At 40.3% G+C, this 19,240-nt stretch overlaps 1 protein-coding gene across 1 annotated transcript; it reads right to left on the bottom strand.

Moving 5' to 3' along the window:
- Positions 1-1,015: 1,015 nt before the first annotated feature.
- On the bottom strand, positions 1,016-8,097 carry LOC135477104 (uncharacterized). The gene is made up of 6 exons (XM_064757258.1): positions 8,016-8,097; positions 7,261-7,455; positions 6,217-6,417; positions 2,743-3,131; positions 2,022-2,121; positions 1,016-1,107 (listed from the first exon to the last, which is right to left on the bottom strand). The coding sequence occupies exons 1-6, from the start codon at positions 8,095-8,097 to the stop codon at positions 1,016-1,018; spliced, it is 1,059 nt and encodes a 352-aa protein (XP_064613328.1).
- Positions 8,098-19,240: the final 11,143 nt, after the last annotated feature.

The following is a 19,240-nucleotide window of genomic DNA, read 5'->3' as shown; positions in this document are numbered from 1 at the left end:
GCTATAAACAAAGTTCCCCATGCATGGCAAAGGGTGAATTGAACATTTGGCTATCGGCCAGTGAGCTGAAGGCGTGTTACTTTATGTTATTGTTGTTCCAATGCGCTTGAATTCACCAAAATTCAGTTTGGTGAATTCAGTAGTTTATAATAATCTACTAATAAGTCTGAAAGTTTGGTTGGTTAATCGAGAAAGAAGGTTTATTGAATGATATTTCCACTGAGGTGAAACACGGTGCACGTCCCGTGTTTCACGACATCTGGTGGTGCAATAAACTCCGAATCAAAGAAGGGGAATAAATATGCTGAGCGTTATTCCTAAGTGTCCATTTCACCAGAAAGTTATCCGTACGAAATCGCTGGATGGAATTTTCCACCCCACTAAACTTGAAAATCTGGTGATGGCAGGAGGTATAAAAATTGAAAAATCCTTCCTCCGGAAAAGACTAACACAAGGTTACGCTGACCTGAAAGTTAAAAGAGAATAGTTTGAATGTTGACTCATCGGTGGGATTACCATTACATGAGGAATGAACATTTAATTAAGTTGTCTTGAAGCTGTTTATAGCAGTATCTTTACGTCTGACATCTCAAGTGAACTATATGAGTTAATTGGTTGGTTATAGGTGTTTACATATTTCATTAACAGTATTTATTTTTTATTTATTTATTTGATTGGTGTTTTACGCCGTACCCAAGAATATTTCACTATACGACGGCGGCCAGCATTAAGGTAGGAGTAAACCGGGCAGAGCCCGGGAGAAACCCACGACTATCCGCAGGTTGCTGGCAGACCTTTACACGTACGACCAGAGAGGAAGCCAGCATGAGCTGGACTTGAAATCACGGCGATCGCATTGGTGAGAGGCTCCCAGGTCATAAAGCTGCGCTAGCGCGCTAACCAACTGAGCCACAGAGCCCCCCACCCCACCCCCACCCCCCGCCCGCCAGCCATTAACAATAAAAACACCAACTAGGACAGCAATTTTTTCGCTTTCCTATACTATATGGTAGGCCTAATATATCACCTCGTCTATATGACCCTTGAACCTCTCCATAAACTGTCCATACCCAATCTGTAAGGAACACTGGATGGGAATAACTTTAGCTGAAAGACAAGATAAAAGAATGAATATTTTTCTATTATAAATGAAACATTTTTAACAGATAGTCTTTTCTGAGTAATACTAGGGTGTATTCCATTATTATAACACAACACCGTGTTACATACAACATAATATTCTATAGAAGCCTAACAGAATATTTATGTTATATATAGAATTTTGTGTGTATATAGAAAATTGTGTGTTATATTTAACAGAATATTCTGCTGCAATAACAGAATGCATTCTAGCATCACTCAGGCAACAGACTTTCTGTTAAATTTAACAGTTTATGTTTTTGAGAGTTTGTAAAGAACTAAAATGCCTTTGCTTTGCTTTACGTTCCTGTGCCGATTATACAAAGCCATTCAAATCTGTCCAAATTTGAAACCTTGTAACAATGATTAGTGATTTTTTCTTCCGGAAGTCGAAATTTTGAAAGTTTTATCTTAAAATAACGTCTTGTGGTGATCAAAATTGAAATAGTGTGTAAAGTCGGTTTAAGATCCTTCCGGTGTCCTGGTGCCATCTATCGGAACCTCCAGGTAGTGTGTTATATATGACCGTTGTCTCTTCTAACGTCAAATGTGGCGTTAAACATTCATTCATTCTAATCAGCTTTAAAGCAAAGGCAATGAGTTAACTTAACATGGTAATAGTATGTGTTATACAATTTCAAGTAACTGCCATAGTGGAATGTTACGGGATACTCTTACGGTTACGGTTACGGTTACTCTAGAGTATATATGACGGCAGTTAGGTTGCGGGATAGGTGTACGGTTCATCCTAATATGGACTGGTGCCTTAAAACCTGCATACAATACTGTGATGCCACTACCAAGCCAATGGGAACAATCTCATTGGTCAACTGGTCGTTACATGTATTTCTCTTGAAAGAAACTGATATTTTGCTAATTACCTGGGTTGCCAGTAGGTGGCGAAGAGTTCACATTTCCGTTGACGTCCAGAGACAGACTTTGTCCGTCATATCCCAGTACCACTGTATTCCAAGATGATCTCTGTGAATTAAAGAACAGTTTGTTTTTATATAAATGACATGCCAAAAAAAAAAAAAAAGACCGGTCGCATACACTTTCGCCGGTTATACATTCGTCTCTTTAAGCTCTTTCCTATAGTGTAAAATGGGTTTTAATCCTTTAACATACGATGAAGTTACTGTTTTCAAACCAGTGACTATTGCGGAAATAGCATTTCTTTTCGGAGACATAAAACATGGTTTTTATCCCCATCAGAAAAAAAAACAACGGTCACGTGAGTTACAGATATATTCTCGAATCCTGCAGGTAAGGTCAAAAGTGTCTGATGTGTAAGTTATCTCCCTTGGTTGGGTCACAATGGTCACATCGCTAAAGCGATTAACCCATACATCGGTCTTCTGCACTGAATTGATAGGTCTTTGCAGGATAAATTTGTGACATAGTGACTCAGTGATAGATTACGCAAATATATGATGTCAATAATGCCTCGTCCAATATAAAGGATTTTTGACCCCATATATTTACGTATCCTATCACAGAGTCACTATGTAACAAATAATACGCTATATGGCAAACAGCAAAAAAGGATCAATTGTCGTTATCGCGGAACATGCGGGTTCGTTCTTCTCTGCATGAACTTACGGTATATGAGTTCTCTATGGAAATCTCCCCTACAAAAGTTAATATTCTCCCGACAATCGTAGAGGTGGCAGGGCGTAGGTACAGTTCGACGGTGGGAGGCTGATCACAGGCGTTGTTGGTCAGCAGAGCAATTTCGCCCGTTTGTCCGGCATCATCGGCGAGGAACGTTACACTAAATTTTGGAACGTATCCAAATTCTGCAAAATTGAAGCGTCGAGACACGATTTTACTCTGGACCCCGTCGAAGAATGCGGCTCCTCGGTCCCCTGATGGCGTATCCTGGTCGATGGCGCCCATGGCATTAGAGTTCCTGACATCAGAATCGTAGCCACTGAAATCTCGGAAGGTCTGCTCGGGAGGGAACGAGAGTTTGAAGGCAGGGTGGCATTCTGAAAATGGATAACATCTACTATTAAGTCTGAAACTGAAAAGAAGAGTTTCAGGCTTTGAAGACCTAATTATCTAACTTGTTATTGCAAACTATAGACATGTACATGGTACATCATGACCTAGCTATTGGTGTTATAGCATAATGTTACGGGGCTAACCATGGCTATTGGCAGAGATTGGTGCTGGCAATGTTTATTGAGTATTATTAACTCATTCAAGGAGTTTTTGTGGTTTTTGGTGATTTGAAATGTTGTGGACCAAAGCCAGGCAATTACCCATTGCATTTTGATGCTGACCGGGATCTTAATCTTGATTTTTGAAATGATTATTAACCATTTCTAGATATTGCTCTTTTACCTTGTAATAGTGTGTTGCATAGTATTGTCCCTTTGTTGGAACTCATCGTACTACACTTAATAAGCGGGGGAATTTGTGTATTTAGTGTGGCGGAGGTTTGAAGGTTTAATGGATGGATCCAACACATCCAATGTCCCACCACACCTTGTCGTGAAAACGGTACTTTTCATTCCATTCCCGGTGAAAGCAATTACATCACAGACAGACTGAACATTTGCATCCAATGTGAGGGGCATCCGCTTGATCTATTTGCAACAATACAGCTTACGACTGATCAATAGCGTGTTCTTGGTTGACAGTTTGGAAAGGTCTATAACCACTGCACTGGAAATGTTTTTTTCATTTAATAGTTACGCTGCAAAGAAGAATATTCTTGAGGGTTTGAAAGTAGGAGTAGTTTGTTGTTTGGTGACTTTGATACTTTTCCTGACTGCATTTGGCGTTGTCCATGGTTTATCACGAAACTTCCACAGAAACCATCAGACAGTTCCAGGTTTTAGCAGACTGGATTCAAAATATGCAGAATACTGGTAATCCCAGGATTACAGATGTACTAATACGTTGGTTAACTTATACGCTTGTACATGTTGGGCCTAGATCGCTATTGGAGATAATTTTGTACATATATATGTTCACAAAAGTTCTTTTGAAATACATTTCAATGTTCATTAAAAAGTTCTGAAAAAAGAGGATGACTGAAAACCGTTTTGGATAGTTTGAAATTATTTGCAACGTGACACCCATGCTTAAACACCTAGCATAAATAAATAAATAAATAAATAAATAAATAAATAAATAAATAAATAAATAAATAAATAAATAAATAAATAAATAAATAAATACCAGGAGCATCAAATGGCACGAAGTTTTCATCGTGTATAGAGCAGTCACAACTCTCCGGGTCAAAAAGTGCGCCAAGTGCACAGCTCATGTCAAAACTCCTTCCATCGGGAGACAGCTGGATGAATCTCCTCAAGTCATCTGGATGAGGAATGGTCCCACAGCCTAGAGAATAAAACGACCACGTTTATCTTCCGGTTTGAAATTTAAGATAATGGTAATAGAGCTCAAGAATATTTCACGTATACGACGGCTGCCAGCATTATGGTGGGAGGAAACCGGGCAGAGCCCGGAGGGAACCCACGACAATCCGCAGGTTGCTGTAACACCTTCCCACATACGGCGGGAGAGGAAGCCAGTGGGAGCTGGACTTGAACAGCGACTGCATTCGTGAGAGGCTCCTGGGACATTACGCTGCGCTAGCGCCCTAACCAACTGAGTCACGGAGGCCCATGAAGCTATGACAGAAATAACTGTTCACCTGTACACATCAAGTCTTACCCAGATTCTGACAGAAAGTCTGATATCCACGGTACAAGTACAATCGACTGAAAAAACACTTCCCAAAGTTACATCCCGATCCAATCGCGGTTTTACTTCATTTTTGATTTACATATTGTCACGGGATTTACACTACTGTTTTGGGAGCCAAGCTATACCAAACACGTGGCATGTTGCAAAGAAGGTGCGACATATTACACTTGACAAGGTGTGACATATTATACAAATGGGTGATATATTACACAGAAAGTGTGACCTCACAAAGGTGTGACATATCACGCGGAAGGCGTGATATTATTACATTCGACATTACACTGGATTTGTGGCATATAACACAGAAAGTATAACGCATTACACGAAAAGTGTAACGTATTACACAGAACGTGTAACATATTAGATAGAAAGTGCAACGTATTACACAGAAAGTGGAACATATTACCCAAATGAGAGGTCTCCGAGGCTCAGATGGTTAGCGCGCTAACGCAGCGTAATGACCCAGTGGCCTCTCACCAATGCGGTCGCTGAGAGTTCAAGTCCAGCTCATGCTGGCATCCTCTCAGGCCGTATGTGGGAAGGTCTGCCATCAACCTGCGGATGGTCGTGAGCTTCTCCCGAGCTGTGCCCGGTTTCCATCCACCATAATGCCGTCGTATAAGTGAAATATTCTTGAGTAAAGCGTAAAACACCAAAGCGTTACACAAAGTGTAACATGTTAGATAGAAAGTATAACGCAACACACAGAAAGTATAACGTATTACACAGAAAGTGTAACGTATTACATTGAAAGTGTAACATGTTAGACAGAAAGTATAACGTATTACACAGAAAGTGTAACATGCTACAGAGAAGGTAAGACAAATTACACAGTAAGTGATATGCTATTTTAACAGAAAGCAAAACTTGTAAAACCGCTCCGTTTAAAGGATACAAGAAAAGGACTTCTAACATGTCTAAAACGTTGACGTCACGACTGTAGGTTATTCAATTTCTGAGCCGACCGCTTACGCCTTAAAACAAATGTGGTTTAACGTCATTTTACGCCCCAGGAGGAAAACCGAGAAGCTTTTTATGTGTTAACTAGGATACATCATAAACTACATAAGCCTCCCACCAATGCCGTCGCTGTGAGTTCAATCCCAGCTCATACTGACTTCCTCTCCGATCGTACGTGGGAAGATCTTCCAGCAACCTGCGGATGGTCGTGGGTTTCCCCCCAAGCTCTCCCCTGTTTCCTCCCTCCATTATGCTGGCTATCGTCGTATAAGTGAAATAATCTTGAGTAAAGCGTAAAACACCAAATAAGTAAGTAAATAAACCACAAATTATGAAATAAAATTTCGAGGGAGTCGACTTGGTGTTCCTCTTACATGGAGCTCCATCGCTTACCTGTGATATTTTGAGGTATAAAGTCCCGTGGGCACTGCTCTTCACACGATAAATCTCGAACACAACCTCTATTGGGGTCGTATGATTCCCTAAACGGGCAGCATCGCTTCTCGAACGTCCTCTCCCCGACGCATGTCCAATACTCGGAGCAGCGATCTGTCGGCAGCTGGTAGGTTCCGTTGAGATTCCCCACGCACCTGTCTGTGAATGGAACACCATGGTTACGAATATATTATTATTTATGTATTATATAATTATTATTATACATTATGCTCGATACATGTGATTTATTTATTTTTATTTATTTGATTGCTGTTTTACGCCGTACTCAAGAATATTTCACTTATACGACGGCGGCCAGCATTATGGTAGGTGGAAACCGGGCACAGCCCGGGGGAAACCCACGACCATCCGCAGGTTGCTAGCAGACCTTCCCACTTACGGCCGGAGAGGAAGCCAGCATGAGATGGACTTGAACTCACAGCGGCCGCATTGGTGAGAGACTCCTGGGTGATTGCGCTGCGCTAGCGCGCTAACCAACTGAGCCACGGAGGCCCCCCCCCCCCCCCCCCCGATACAGGTGATAGAATTCCTTTTGAAATCTCACTCTGACCAATGCGGTCGCTGTGAGTTCTAGTCCATCTAGAAGGATGGTGGTAGGTTTTCCTCGGGCTCTGTCGGGTTTCCTCCCACCATAATGCTGGCCGCCGTCGTATAAGTGAAATATTCTTGAGTACAGCGTAAAACACCAATCAAGCATAAATCAAGTAAATCTCACTTTGAAAATGCAGTTTTTGAAAAATTAAGTCAGGGATCGCGATGATTTCGGGCATTGAACACATACACCCTCAAACAAAAATCTTCTGTTAAATCCGTTGCATGGGTGATGACGCATTAATCATATTTAAGGTGGATTTCGCGAAAATGAGTCGGGTTGTATTGTCTCCTGAAGAAAAAAAATGACACTTAATTTTCTGTAAGAGCATGGTTCAAGCCTTGTCATCCTAATTTTGAGGTAGTTAACGAAAAAGATTTTAGCCTTACCGTACGGGCACCGGACGTCCTCTGGATACTGACAGACAAGAGTGGAGGGGTTGAAGAAGAGGGTGTCGGGACAGTCCATTACAAAGGCCTGGGTCTGGAAGGCGTCCGTGAAGTCACAGTGTATGTAGCGGGTGCAGTCGCCGTCCACCATGGCCCTTCCCGAGCCATCTATTATGAAGGCATTGTCACATGCAGCTGTGTGGTCAGAATGATGAAAATGATGTAACGAGAAAACCATACTACTGGAATTAGTGAAACATATTTCTAATGTTAAGTACCTCTCCCGCTTTTCGTGGGAAGGTCTGTCGGCAACGTGCGGATGGTTGTGGGTTTATCCCGGGTTCTGCCTGGTTTTCTCTCACATAATGCTGGCCGTCGGCGTATAAGTGAAATATTACTGAGTACGGCGTAAAAAAAAACAATCAAACAAATAAATAAATAATTTTAAGTTGGTAATTTTGAATATACAAAGGGTGTCATGGTGAAAACAAAATGAGTCTAGACGTCGATGCAGACATTCATACGCCAGCCGTTAACCAAGATATACCTATAGCAAGGAAATGATTAATCTTGGAAATTCAAACTATACAAATATAAAGAATACAAAGTATAAAATAGATCTAAAGAGGCCTGTTAAAGTAAATAGAGAAGCAATAATGTGCTGGCAAGACCAATATATCCATAAGAGGAATGGTTGTGTAAAGAGAAGAAAAATCCTACGTAGATACGCCTATAGGCATCACTCTTCAACTTACCTGCCCCGACACGACTTTGTCCAAAGACGGCAGGCGTAGACAGCGTCAAAATGGCCGCCAACTTCAAAATACCCGTCGCCATCCCTGAAAAACGAAACATGAGGTGGATTGTTAATAGCCGACATTCTTCTTTTACCAGTTGTTCACAATACTACGGGGGTCCTCCGTGGCTCAGTCGGTTAGCGCGCTAGCGCAGCGTAATGACCCAGGAGCCTCTCACCAATGCGGTCGCTGTGAGTTCAAGTCCAGCTCATGCTGGCTTCCTCTCCGGCCATAAGTGGGAAGGTCTGCTAGCAACCTGCGGATGGTCGTGGGTTTCCCCCGGGCTGTGCCCGGTTTCCACCCACAATAATGCTGGCCGCCATCGTATAAATGAAATATTCCTGAGTATGGCGTAAAACACCAATCAAATAAATAAATAAATAAATGAATACACAATACTACAAAATAAATATAACAGTTTTTGGATTTTAAGTGGACAAATTCCATTTGAAACTGTGTACTAGTTTCACAGTCCACTTTTACTAAACTTTCTATACGTTGGGATTTCTTATCAATTCTAACTCAATTAAATTCACAGGCTGACGTCACAGGCTGACGTGACTTGCAACAGATGGTATTATTTGTTATTTATTTGATAGGTGTTTTAAGCCTTATTCAAGAATATTTCACCTATACGACGGCGGCTAGCATTATGGTGGGAGGCACTTTTACAAAAATTTCTTATCAATTTATTTATTTATTAAGTGGTACTTCCAGGTAACAAATTCACAGGGTGAAGTGACCTGCAACAGATGGTATTTTTTAAATTAATTCACGCAAAATTATCAAAGTGGAACTATATAAAAATACATAAAAGCGTAAGCGGCATTCTTTTTTCACTTTCTTTATAATAGGAACATTGACATGTGAAAATGGGAGCTTGCGCCCGTTAGTTATCAACTCGTGAGTCTGAGAATAATAACCCGCAGAATTCCTTTTATTTCTTATGTATCATTTTTATACGGGAAGTACTAGGGTCACTACTCATGGCTATTCAGTGCAATATTTTATACCATTTGCATTTGTCTGTGCTCACAACCAGTCGAAACAATATTTTGGTATCTCTGAGAGAAGGACTAATAGATTGTGACAATTCTTTTGTGAACTGTCACGATGAAATAAATTCCACAGCAACTGCAACTCCCGGGGAAACCCACGACCATCCGCATTTTGCTGCCAGACCTTCCCATGTATGGCTGGAGAGGAAGCCAGCAACCGCATTGTTGAAAGGCTCCTGGGTCATTACACCGCGCCGGCCTGATTAGCACGGCCACAGAGGCTTCAACCCCAAATGAGGTAAACTGACAACAGGCTGGATTTCACTGGGTACGTGTGACAATTGAAAACTGTCACTCTGTCTTCGCTGCTCTAGGTTGCCTGTCTACGCTGTAGTCCTTATATTCTATAGATGTACTCGACAGATGAGTTCATAGGCCTATATCAAGCTTGATACTCTTCCCCCATCTCCCCTCCCTCGGGCCACAAGGCGCAACTACACTTTAGTGGTTAATTTGATGTTAATTTGAGTTTTAATACCTAATCACCTTGCTCAGCTATTAATGACTTGTTGGTACCTCACAGGTAAAAAAATGAAAATATGTCATTAATTATCCTGACCATCATACGGCTGTGGCTATCCGAGTGGACGCAGTGTTAAGATATATACAATTACACTTCATTGTTAATATAGCGCACCTGTACAGACTGAAGGGATTTACAGCTTTCTTTTCAAAGAAAATAGACCAGTTCATCTATCAATACACTTATTAATGTGAACTGGTGCATTTTGGACCCGGGAGGGTGACTGCTAGCAATTAAAATGGTTTATACCTACACCAACGTTAAAAGTTAAAATGAATGCTTGGGTTTTACGCCCTACTTAGTAATTTTTTAGTCATATCAGGACGAAGAGTCATTAGGTGTGTGTACATATAATGTGTCTTCTTGTGGCAAGGCGATTCCATGCCGCCAAAGTGCGGTGGTCACTGAAGTACATGTATTATGCATGTAAGACACCAGACCTAGTTTAATTTCAATGTGTTTCACAAATATTAATAATAAAAACCGACAATATATAATTAAAGTATAAAAGATTACAGTATCAAAAGTCGTATATACCAGATGGGTGACGACATTATGATAGTTGGCAAATGATCACACGTAACCGCATAAAAATTCGGCCTCTTGTCAATTTATCTCAGTTACAATTTTATTGTGATTATTATTGTAAAAATTACAGTTTTATTGTAAATATTATTATTATTATTATTTTAAGTGTTCAGGTAAATGCTTAAATATTAGAAACTTACAACCATGGCTGAAGCAGATGTATGTAAAAAAGGGAGTGATGTTGATTGCAATATATTAGAAGTTTTGATATTTAATTTCTCAAAATGCTGTGTTGTCATTACATTAAATAGACAAACTCATTAAAAGAATGCAAAGGGACAAACCGATAAAGATGGGGTTTTTATATAGAGCCTTCTCCAAAGCATATATGTTTTAAGATTATAACCATATGGTTCTTAACTGAAGATAGGCCTACACCAGAACATGTGGTCTCTAAAAAGTCAAACACATTTAATCTGTTAATGAGCATAAAACGCAAAAAAATTATTACAAGCAGGGCTTAAAACTACATTAAAGCTAAAGCAAGAATAAAAAACCTTCGTTAATAATTTATTTCTAAGGAACTTGACCAAAAATTTCTCCTGTGATTTACGCTATTATATAATGAAAAATGGAGCAGACAGGGTCAGCCATGTCGAAAATGTTTGTGCAAATGATTCGTGAGAGCTAAACATGATAATTGATCAGCCTCTCGGCGTAAAAACTGTTAATTATAACTCCATTACTTATAAATGAGATTATACGATCATTAACCCTTATCTTTTCGGTTTGACTTGACACGTGAATTATCCAGTGTGAAATCGATTGCGGGCCACCGAGCATGCGTGCGCTCAAGAAAGGTAAAAAAAGTTTCTTGTCTGTAGGATTTTTACTACTGCAATATAAAACGTGCAGCACACTTAGAGTAAAACTAGAGCAGAGACGACATTGTTATAGGTGGGAAATGCCTCCTGTTAGTTCACTTCGGTTAATTTTTTATTCTAACTCTTCGTGTATACGCAAGTTCTATTTTCCTGCATTATTGTAGAACTCATTCTGCCTATATTCCAGTCTCATAGTCTCATTGTTACAAGTCCTGTCTTCCAGCATTATTGTAGAAATCATTGTGCCTATATTCCAGTCTCATAGTCTCATTGTTACAAGTCCTATTTTCCAGCACTATTGTAGAAATCATTGTGCCTATATTCCAGTCTCATAGTCTCATTGTTACAAGTCCTATTTTCCAGCATTGTTGTAGAAATCATTGTGCCTATATTCCAGTCTCATAGTCTCATTGTTACAAGTCCTGTCTTCCAGCATTATTGTAGAAATCATTGTGCCTATATTCCAGTCTCATAGTCTCATTGTTACAAGTCCTGTCTTCCAGCATTAGCGTAGGAAATCATTCTGTCTGTCAGTACTATTTTTTTACAGGATTAGTGCAGAAGGCATTGTGTTCGTAGGTTTACAGCATTGTTGCAAGTCCTACCTTTCATGACAAGTGTGGAAAATCATTCTGCCTAAAGGACACTTCTGTTTCTCCGGGATTAGTACAGAAAGCGCCCTGCCTGCTATTATGGCAGCACGGTTTTATAGAATATAACAGGTTTTATCCAAAATAAATGTTTTTCTAAAAATAAATTGTAAAAATCCTCTTCTGTACACCTAATGCTGCCAGCTCTGCACATGTCCATGTACTACCAGTCCTATTTTCTTGAACTTGTGTAAATATCCAGCTATGCACATTCATACTGCGAGCCCTATTTTCTAGCACCAATGCGGTCGCTGTGAGTTCAAGTCCAGCTCATGCTGTCTTCCTCTCCGGCCGTACGTGGGAAGGTCTGCTAGCAATCTGCAGATGGTCCTGAGTTTTCCCCGGGCTGTGCCAGGTTTCCTTTCACCTCCCACCGCCGTCGTATAAGTGAAATATTCTTGAGTACGGCGTAAAACACCAAACAAATAATTAAAATAAATAAATAAACTATTTTCTAGCACATGTGTAGCAATCCACCTGTGCACATTCATACTGCGAGCCCTATTTTCTAGCACATGTGTAAAAATCCACCTGTTTCATTTATACTGCAAGCCCTATTTTCTAGCATATGTGTAAAAATCCACCTGTTTCATTTATACTGCAAGCCCTATTTTCTAGCACATGTGTAAAAATCCACCTGTTTCATTTATACTGCAAGCCCTATTTTCTAGCACGTGTGTAAAAATCCACCTGTTTCATTTATACTGCAAGCCCTATTTTCTAGCACATGTATAAAAATCCACCTGTGTATATTCATAATGCAAGTTTTATTTTCTTAAACTTGTGTATAAAATCTCCCTGTCAACCAGTCTTAATCATACAGAACACTGTGCAGGAAAAGAAAAATTCACTGTCTAAATTATTGATGCTACCAGTCCTATTTCGTTCCCTATGTACAAAACATATGTGGAAATTCTTAAGGTAAAATCATCTTTACAAGTGCTATTTCCTGGGATACTTAGCGTACTTTAGATACCTGATAAGAGGCGATTTAGTACAGATGCTCGAAGGTAAGGGTTTACCTTTGATGGACAATTTGTAATCGTGCCCGATCATCTCCTTTGTGTAACTTAGATCGATTAAGAATAAACTGACATTTTTATGAAAATCATATCTTTGTCAGTAGACATATACATTATCTTAAAATATGGTGCCGATTTTCACACCTGGTGGGTGTCTGTATACAAGGGCTGTATTTCACACAGCGGTAGTATCGGTTTCGTATATGAAAGTTTTACATATTAAATATCACGAAAGTCATTACAAACAGGTCTGTTACTTTACATTGTTTTGAATAGCTTGCGGGTAGGAATGTTGTCGGTTTATTATCATTATTTTTTTTTTATTCTCCCAGGAGGATGTTCTTTCTACAAATGAAAAAAAAAGGTAGAATGAAATATTTGCCGTGTGCTGTACATATTGAAAACATTTGTCAAAGAAACTATCACCAAATCTACTACATGTGTATGACATTTCAGGACTTTAATTATACTGAAGGACAGTGAAATACCTGAATATGAGTGAGCTATGATAAGACTTCACTGACTGCGAAGCAGCTCTCTGTAATATGCTAAACATATGAATATGTGGTTCTTATGAAAACGGTCATTATGGAATGCCCGTTATGCTTTAAGAATGGAATTAGACCGTCGAAGCTGTCTCTTTGATTTAGCAAACAGGATAGGATCTTACTATTGTCGATGAACAAAACGCTGGGACCAGCAACAACGCCGTATTCTCTTAGAGCTGTTCGTCGCAGCTAAAAACAAAACTACTCGAGACATGCTTAAGGTAATGAATTGTAAGTGGCCCTCAAAATCAGTCTAGGGGAAATCTGAAATGAACTCTCGATTGTCCACAACAATACAAAATCGCATCATTTGACGCCGGTCAGCCTGGAGCGTTAATCATTGTATAGAAACAGCTTTAGTTTGTTTTGAACGTACATGAACGTAAAACAAATCGGCCAGTAAATGACTTTTTGACAATAACTATTTACCAAGGTTAAATAGCATTTGTGTTTGGTATGTCACAACATTTAGTAATATCTGTCTTTTGTAAGGGAGGAACTCATCATTAAGTAGCCATAAAGAGATAACGTAAAAACAAAGGTTAACGGTGACACATGTAGATTAAAAAAACGTTTTAAAAAAATATAACTGCCAGTGGGCACGAAGTAAATTGACCGGAAATGGAATGAAAAGTAACATTTTCACGAGGGGTGGTAGAACATCAGATGTGTTGGATTCATCCATTATGTTTTGTCCAGGCACGCTACACAGACACTCAAGACACATCGGATGTGTTGGATCCGTCCATTGTCTTTTGTCCAGTCACGCTGCACAGACAATCAAGACACATCGGATGTGTTGGATCCATTCATTATGTTTTGTCCAGGCACGCTACACAGACACTCAAGACACATCGGATGTGTTGGATCCGTCCATTGTCTTTTGTCCAGTCACGCTGCACAGACAATCAAGACACATCGGATGTGTTGGATCCATTCATTATCTTTTGTCCAGGCACGCTACACAGACACTCAAGACACATCGGATGTGTTGGATCCGTCCATTGTCTTTTGTCCAGTCACGCTGCACAGACAATCAAGACACATCGGATGTGTTGGATCCATTCATTATCTTTTGTCCAGGCACGCTGCACAGACACTCAAGACACATCGGATGTGTCGGATCCATCCATTATGTTTTGTCCAGGCACGCTACACAGACACTCAAGACACATCGGATGTGTTGGATCCATTCATTATCTTTTGTCCAGGCACGCTGCACAGACACTCAAGACACATCGGATGTGTTGGATCCATTCATTATCCTTTGTCCAGGCACGCTACACAGACACTCAAAACACATCGGATGTGTTGGATCCATCCATTATGTTTTGTCCAGTCACGCTACACAGACACTCAAGACACATCGGATGTGTTGGATCCATCCATTATCTTTTGTCCAGTCACGCTGCACAGACACTCAAGACACATCGGATGTGTTGGATCCATCCATTATGTTTTGTCCAGTCACGCTGCACAGACACTCAAAACACATCGGATGTGTTGGATCCATCCATTATCTTTTGTCCAGTCACGCTGCACAGACACTCAAGACACATCGGATGTGTCGGATCCATCCATTATGTTTTGTCCAGTCACGCTGCACAGACACTCAAGACACATCGGATGTGTTGGATCCATCCATTATCTTTTGTCCAGTCACGCTGCACAGACACTCAAGACACATCAGATGTGTTGGATCCATTCATTATCCTTTGTCCAGGCACGCTACACAGACACTCAAAACACATCGGATGTGTTGGATCCGTCCATTGTCTTTTGTCCAGTCACGCTGCACAGACAATCAAGACACATCGGATGTGTTGGATCCATTCATTATCTTTTGTCCAGGCACGCTGCACAGACACTCAAGACACATCGGATGTGTTGGATCCATTCATTATCTTTTGTCCAGGCACGCTACACAGACACTCAAGACACATCGGATGTGTCGGATCCATCCATTATGTTTTGTCCAGTCACGCTGCACAGACACTCAAGACACATCGGATGTGTTGGATCCATCCGTTATCTTTTGTCCAGTCACGCTGTACAGACACTCAAGACACATCGGATGTGTCGGATCCATCCATTATCTTTTGTCCAGTCACACTGCACAGACACTCAAGACACATCGGATGTGTCGGATCCTTCCATTATTTTTTGTCCAGTCACGCTGCACAGACACTCAAAACACATCGGATGTGTTGGATCCATCCATTATCTTTTGTCCAGTCACGCTGCACAGACACTCAAGACACATCGGATGTGTCGGATCCATCCATTATCTTTTGTGCAGGCACGCTACACAGACACTCAAGACACATCGGATGTGTTGGATCCGTCCATTGTCTTTTGTCCAGTCACGCTGCACAGACAATCAAGACACATCGGATGTGTTGGGTCCATTCATTATCTTTTGTGCAGGCACGCTACACAGACACTCAAAACACATCGGATGTGTTGGATCCATCCATTATCTTTTGTCCAGTCACGCTGCACAGACACTCAAGACACATCGGATGTGTTGGATCCATCCATTATCTTTTGTGCAGGCACGCTGCACAGACACTCAAGACACATCGGATGTGTCGGATCCATCCATTATCTTTTGTGCAGGCACGCTGCACAGACACTCAAAACACATCGGATGTGTTGGATCCTTCCATTATTTTTTGTCCAGTCACGCTGCACAGACACTCAAAACACATCGGATGTGTTGGATCCATCCATTATCTTTTGTCCAGTCACGCTACACAGACACTCAAGACACATCGGATGTGTCGGATCCTTCCATTATTTTTTGTCCAGTCACGCTGCACAGACACTCAAAAACACATCGGATGTGTTGGATCCATCCATTATGTTTTGTCCAGTCACGCTGCACAGACACTCAAGACACATCGCATGTGTTGGATCCATTCGTTATCTTTTGTTCAGGCACGCTGCACAGACACTCAAGACACATCGGATGTGTTGGATCCATCCGTTATCTTTTGTCCAGGCACGCTGCACAGACACTCAAGACACATCGGATGTGTTGGATCCATCCATTATCTTTTGTCCAGTCACGCTACACAGACACTCAAGACACATCGGATGTGTTGGATCCGTCCATTGTCTTTTGTCCAGTCACGCTACACAGACACTCAAGACACATCGGATGTGTCGGATCCATCCATTATCTTTTGTCCAGTCACGCTGCACAGACAATCAAGATACTTCGATTTCCCCCACCCATAAACCTGACCACCGTCCTGTAAGAGAACAAAGCCTCCAAACACCAACGAAATAAATAGATAAATAAACATGTCTTAAACATACCGAACACTTTTTGGAAATGTTTCCTTTCAATAGTTTGATGCAACACATCCAATGTCGCACCACCTCTTCTCGTTACGTTTCATTCCATTCCAGGTGAAAGCAATTGTGATGGCGTCACAGAAAAATTGAAAATTTGTAATCAGTATGTGAAATATACTCTTGACCTATTTGCAATATTAATACCGCCTATGACTGGTCAATTGCGTGTTCTTGATTGACAGTTCGACAGATAGACAGATAGATAGATAGATAGATAGATAGATAGATAGATAGGCACATAGAAGATAGATAGATATGTGATGTTTTTACGCGTTTTTACGCGCTTTTACGCGTAAAATACAGTTATCAAATAATTAACTAACGTTATTAACAATAGAACAGTTGGTTAGGAATTCTAATCATAGTCAGCTTTCAACAGCGGATATGACTCGTACATTCCACACAAGACCCCACGGAACTATATCACTGCATATGCATGTAGGCCCTACTGGTTATAATCACAGTAGATGGAACGATAATCATTGTTGATAACAATGTTCATTAGTGCTGTGGGAATGAATTTCTGAGAAGGACACAATGCAAAATTAATCAATATTCTTCTCACGAAACCGGCAAAAGAAAACACGTAAATATAAGGAGACTATATACATATATGCTCGTCGGGCACAGCACTTAGCCCATTCGCGTGACCCCTTCTACACAGATACATATATATACCGGTTAAAACGTTGAATGTGCTGATATGGAAAAGATGTGGAGAAAACATACAGATATGCATACAGATAGTAACTGGTTTAAATGCCGGTTCAAGGTTAACTGGACTAGAGTGGCGTGGATTCTTTCCAAAACTACTGTTATATGTCAGTCAAAATTCTAGAGCCTAATCCAGAAATCGCAAATATTACAGAACAATGCATACACGAACTGAAAGACAAACAAATATAAAATGTGTAATTGTAAAAGATCCTGTTCGAAACAGTTTGTTTTGGCTAACAGCACGTTAGCACTTTGAAAGGGAAAGTGTAATTTTATATTTCTTTAATTAAATGATGTCATTTAAGATTTCACCGATCACATTTTATTTTTTAAAATTGCTTATTATACCTTATTTGAGATAAATATTAAAAACTGAGTGTCATTAAACGGTAAAAAAAATTAAACCGAAAAACACGAAACAAACAGAACGTTTTATGTCACCAACAAGCATAGTTGTATATGTGACAAACACAAACAAGAGTTCAATCAATCCGGGTTCTGAAACCTCTGGAAATTAACATGGTAAGCTTTGGAGCACATCGTGTAGGCGTAAGTGTTAACCAAAGCTTTCCCTATGGAAAGGAACGCAAATGAACAACTAAACAAGGAAACGGGATGGTAGCGATTATCCCAAAACTACATGTAAGTATAGACATATCGAAATCGGAAAACAGTTGGCCATTTGGTAGCAAGCAAACAAAGAGTAAATCGCGATATGTCAGTGCAAGTTTATGTGTATTAACTAATCCTTCGTCTAACGATTTTTTGCCTATCGCCTAACTGTCGATGCTTGTTGATTTTACGGTCAGTCACAAAGACTGTCGAAAAGAAATTCGTCTTTTTCATTTTAACTGGTGTCACACATCAAAGTAAAATAGGGCCCTCAGTCACAAGCTGACGTTTTGCATCGCATTATGTTTCTTGCTTTACTTCGAAAATTATATAACTAAGAGTTAGTGATCAATATATCTAGACGTTGTGATGCTGCTGAAAACATATACGGAACAGTGGGCATTGTGAATTCAAAACTATGGCATTAGTATTCTCTTCTTTAACCAATCAAATTCGTTGAACGAGACACTTAAAGAAGGCTTTTTTAACGCAAGAAATTCAAGCGAACAAATGATAACCACGGCATTAATATAGGATAAAATAGTCAAAAAACTAGATTCGATTTTACACACCGTGGCTTCCTTATCTTTCAGAACTCTTCAGAAGGGTTTTTTGATTTTGTTTTAAAATACCCCGTCATAAGCAGGCATGATTTGGGAATAAGACCCTAGTTTTTCTCATGTGTTTTACTCGTTTGAGATTGATTACGGTAAAACGACACTCGTCACGCTCTGTTAACCAGAAATATTTAGTGGGTGAGGGCCGATCTCCTAGGGGAGTGAAGTATTGCATTATTTCAGATCTATTTATATATCACCAGGGCAAAAATACATGTATAAACCGAGCTGTGGGATATTGGGGGATTTTCTCCCCTCTGTGGACAGCCTTATGTAGACTTTGACGAGAGAATACTGGCATAGTTTCGGACGTGCGAATACGATTATCAAGCATCGGTCTTATATGGCCATTCCACGGCATGAAAACAACATTCATATTAATACTCAAATGGACTATCACTAGCCTCAAAGGTACATACAGAAGCCTCAGATGGACATTTACAGCCCTTAATAAGACGCACATAAGTCTGAAATGAACGCTCATACAACTCTTAAAGGGACGTACACAATCTCAAATTGACACCTTTATATCATCATCAGATAGTCCCATAAAAGGCTGAAAATGATGACCGTAAGCCTCCAATAAAGGCCCATAAGCCCCCAATTGTCGCCCATAAGCCCCCAATAGACGCCCATAAGCCCCCAATTGTCGCCCATAAGC

Source organism: Liolophura sinensis, chromosome 10 (assembly GCF_032854445.1).
Source record: "Liolophura sinensis isolate JHLJ2023 chromosome 10, CUHK_Ljap_v2, whole genome shotgun sequence".
Lineage (NCBI taxonomy): Eukaryota > Metazoa > Mollusca > Polyplacophora > Chitonida > Chitonidae > Liolophura > Liolophura sinensis.
The sequence above is the reverse complement of the archived record's forward strand: the minus strand, read 5'-3'. Positions and strand labels throughout refer to the sequence as shown.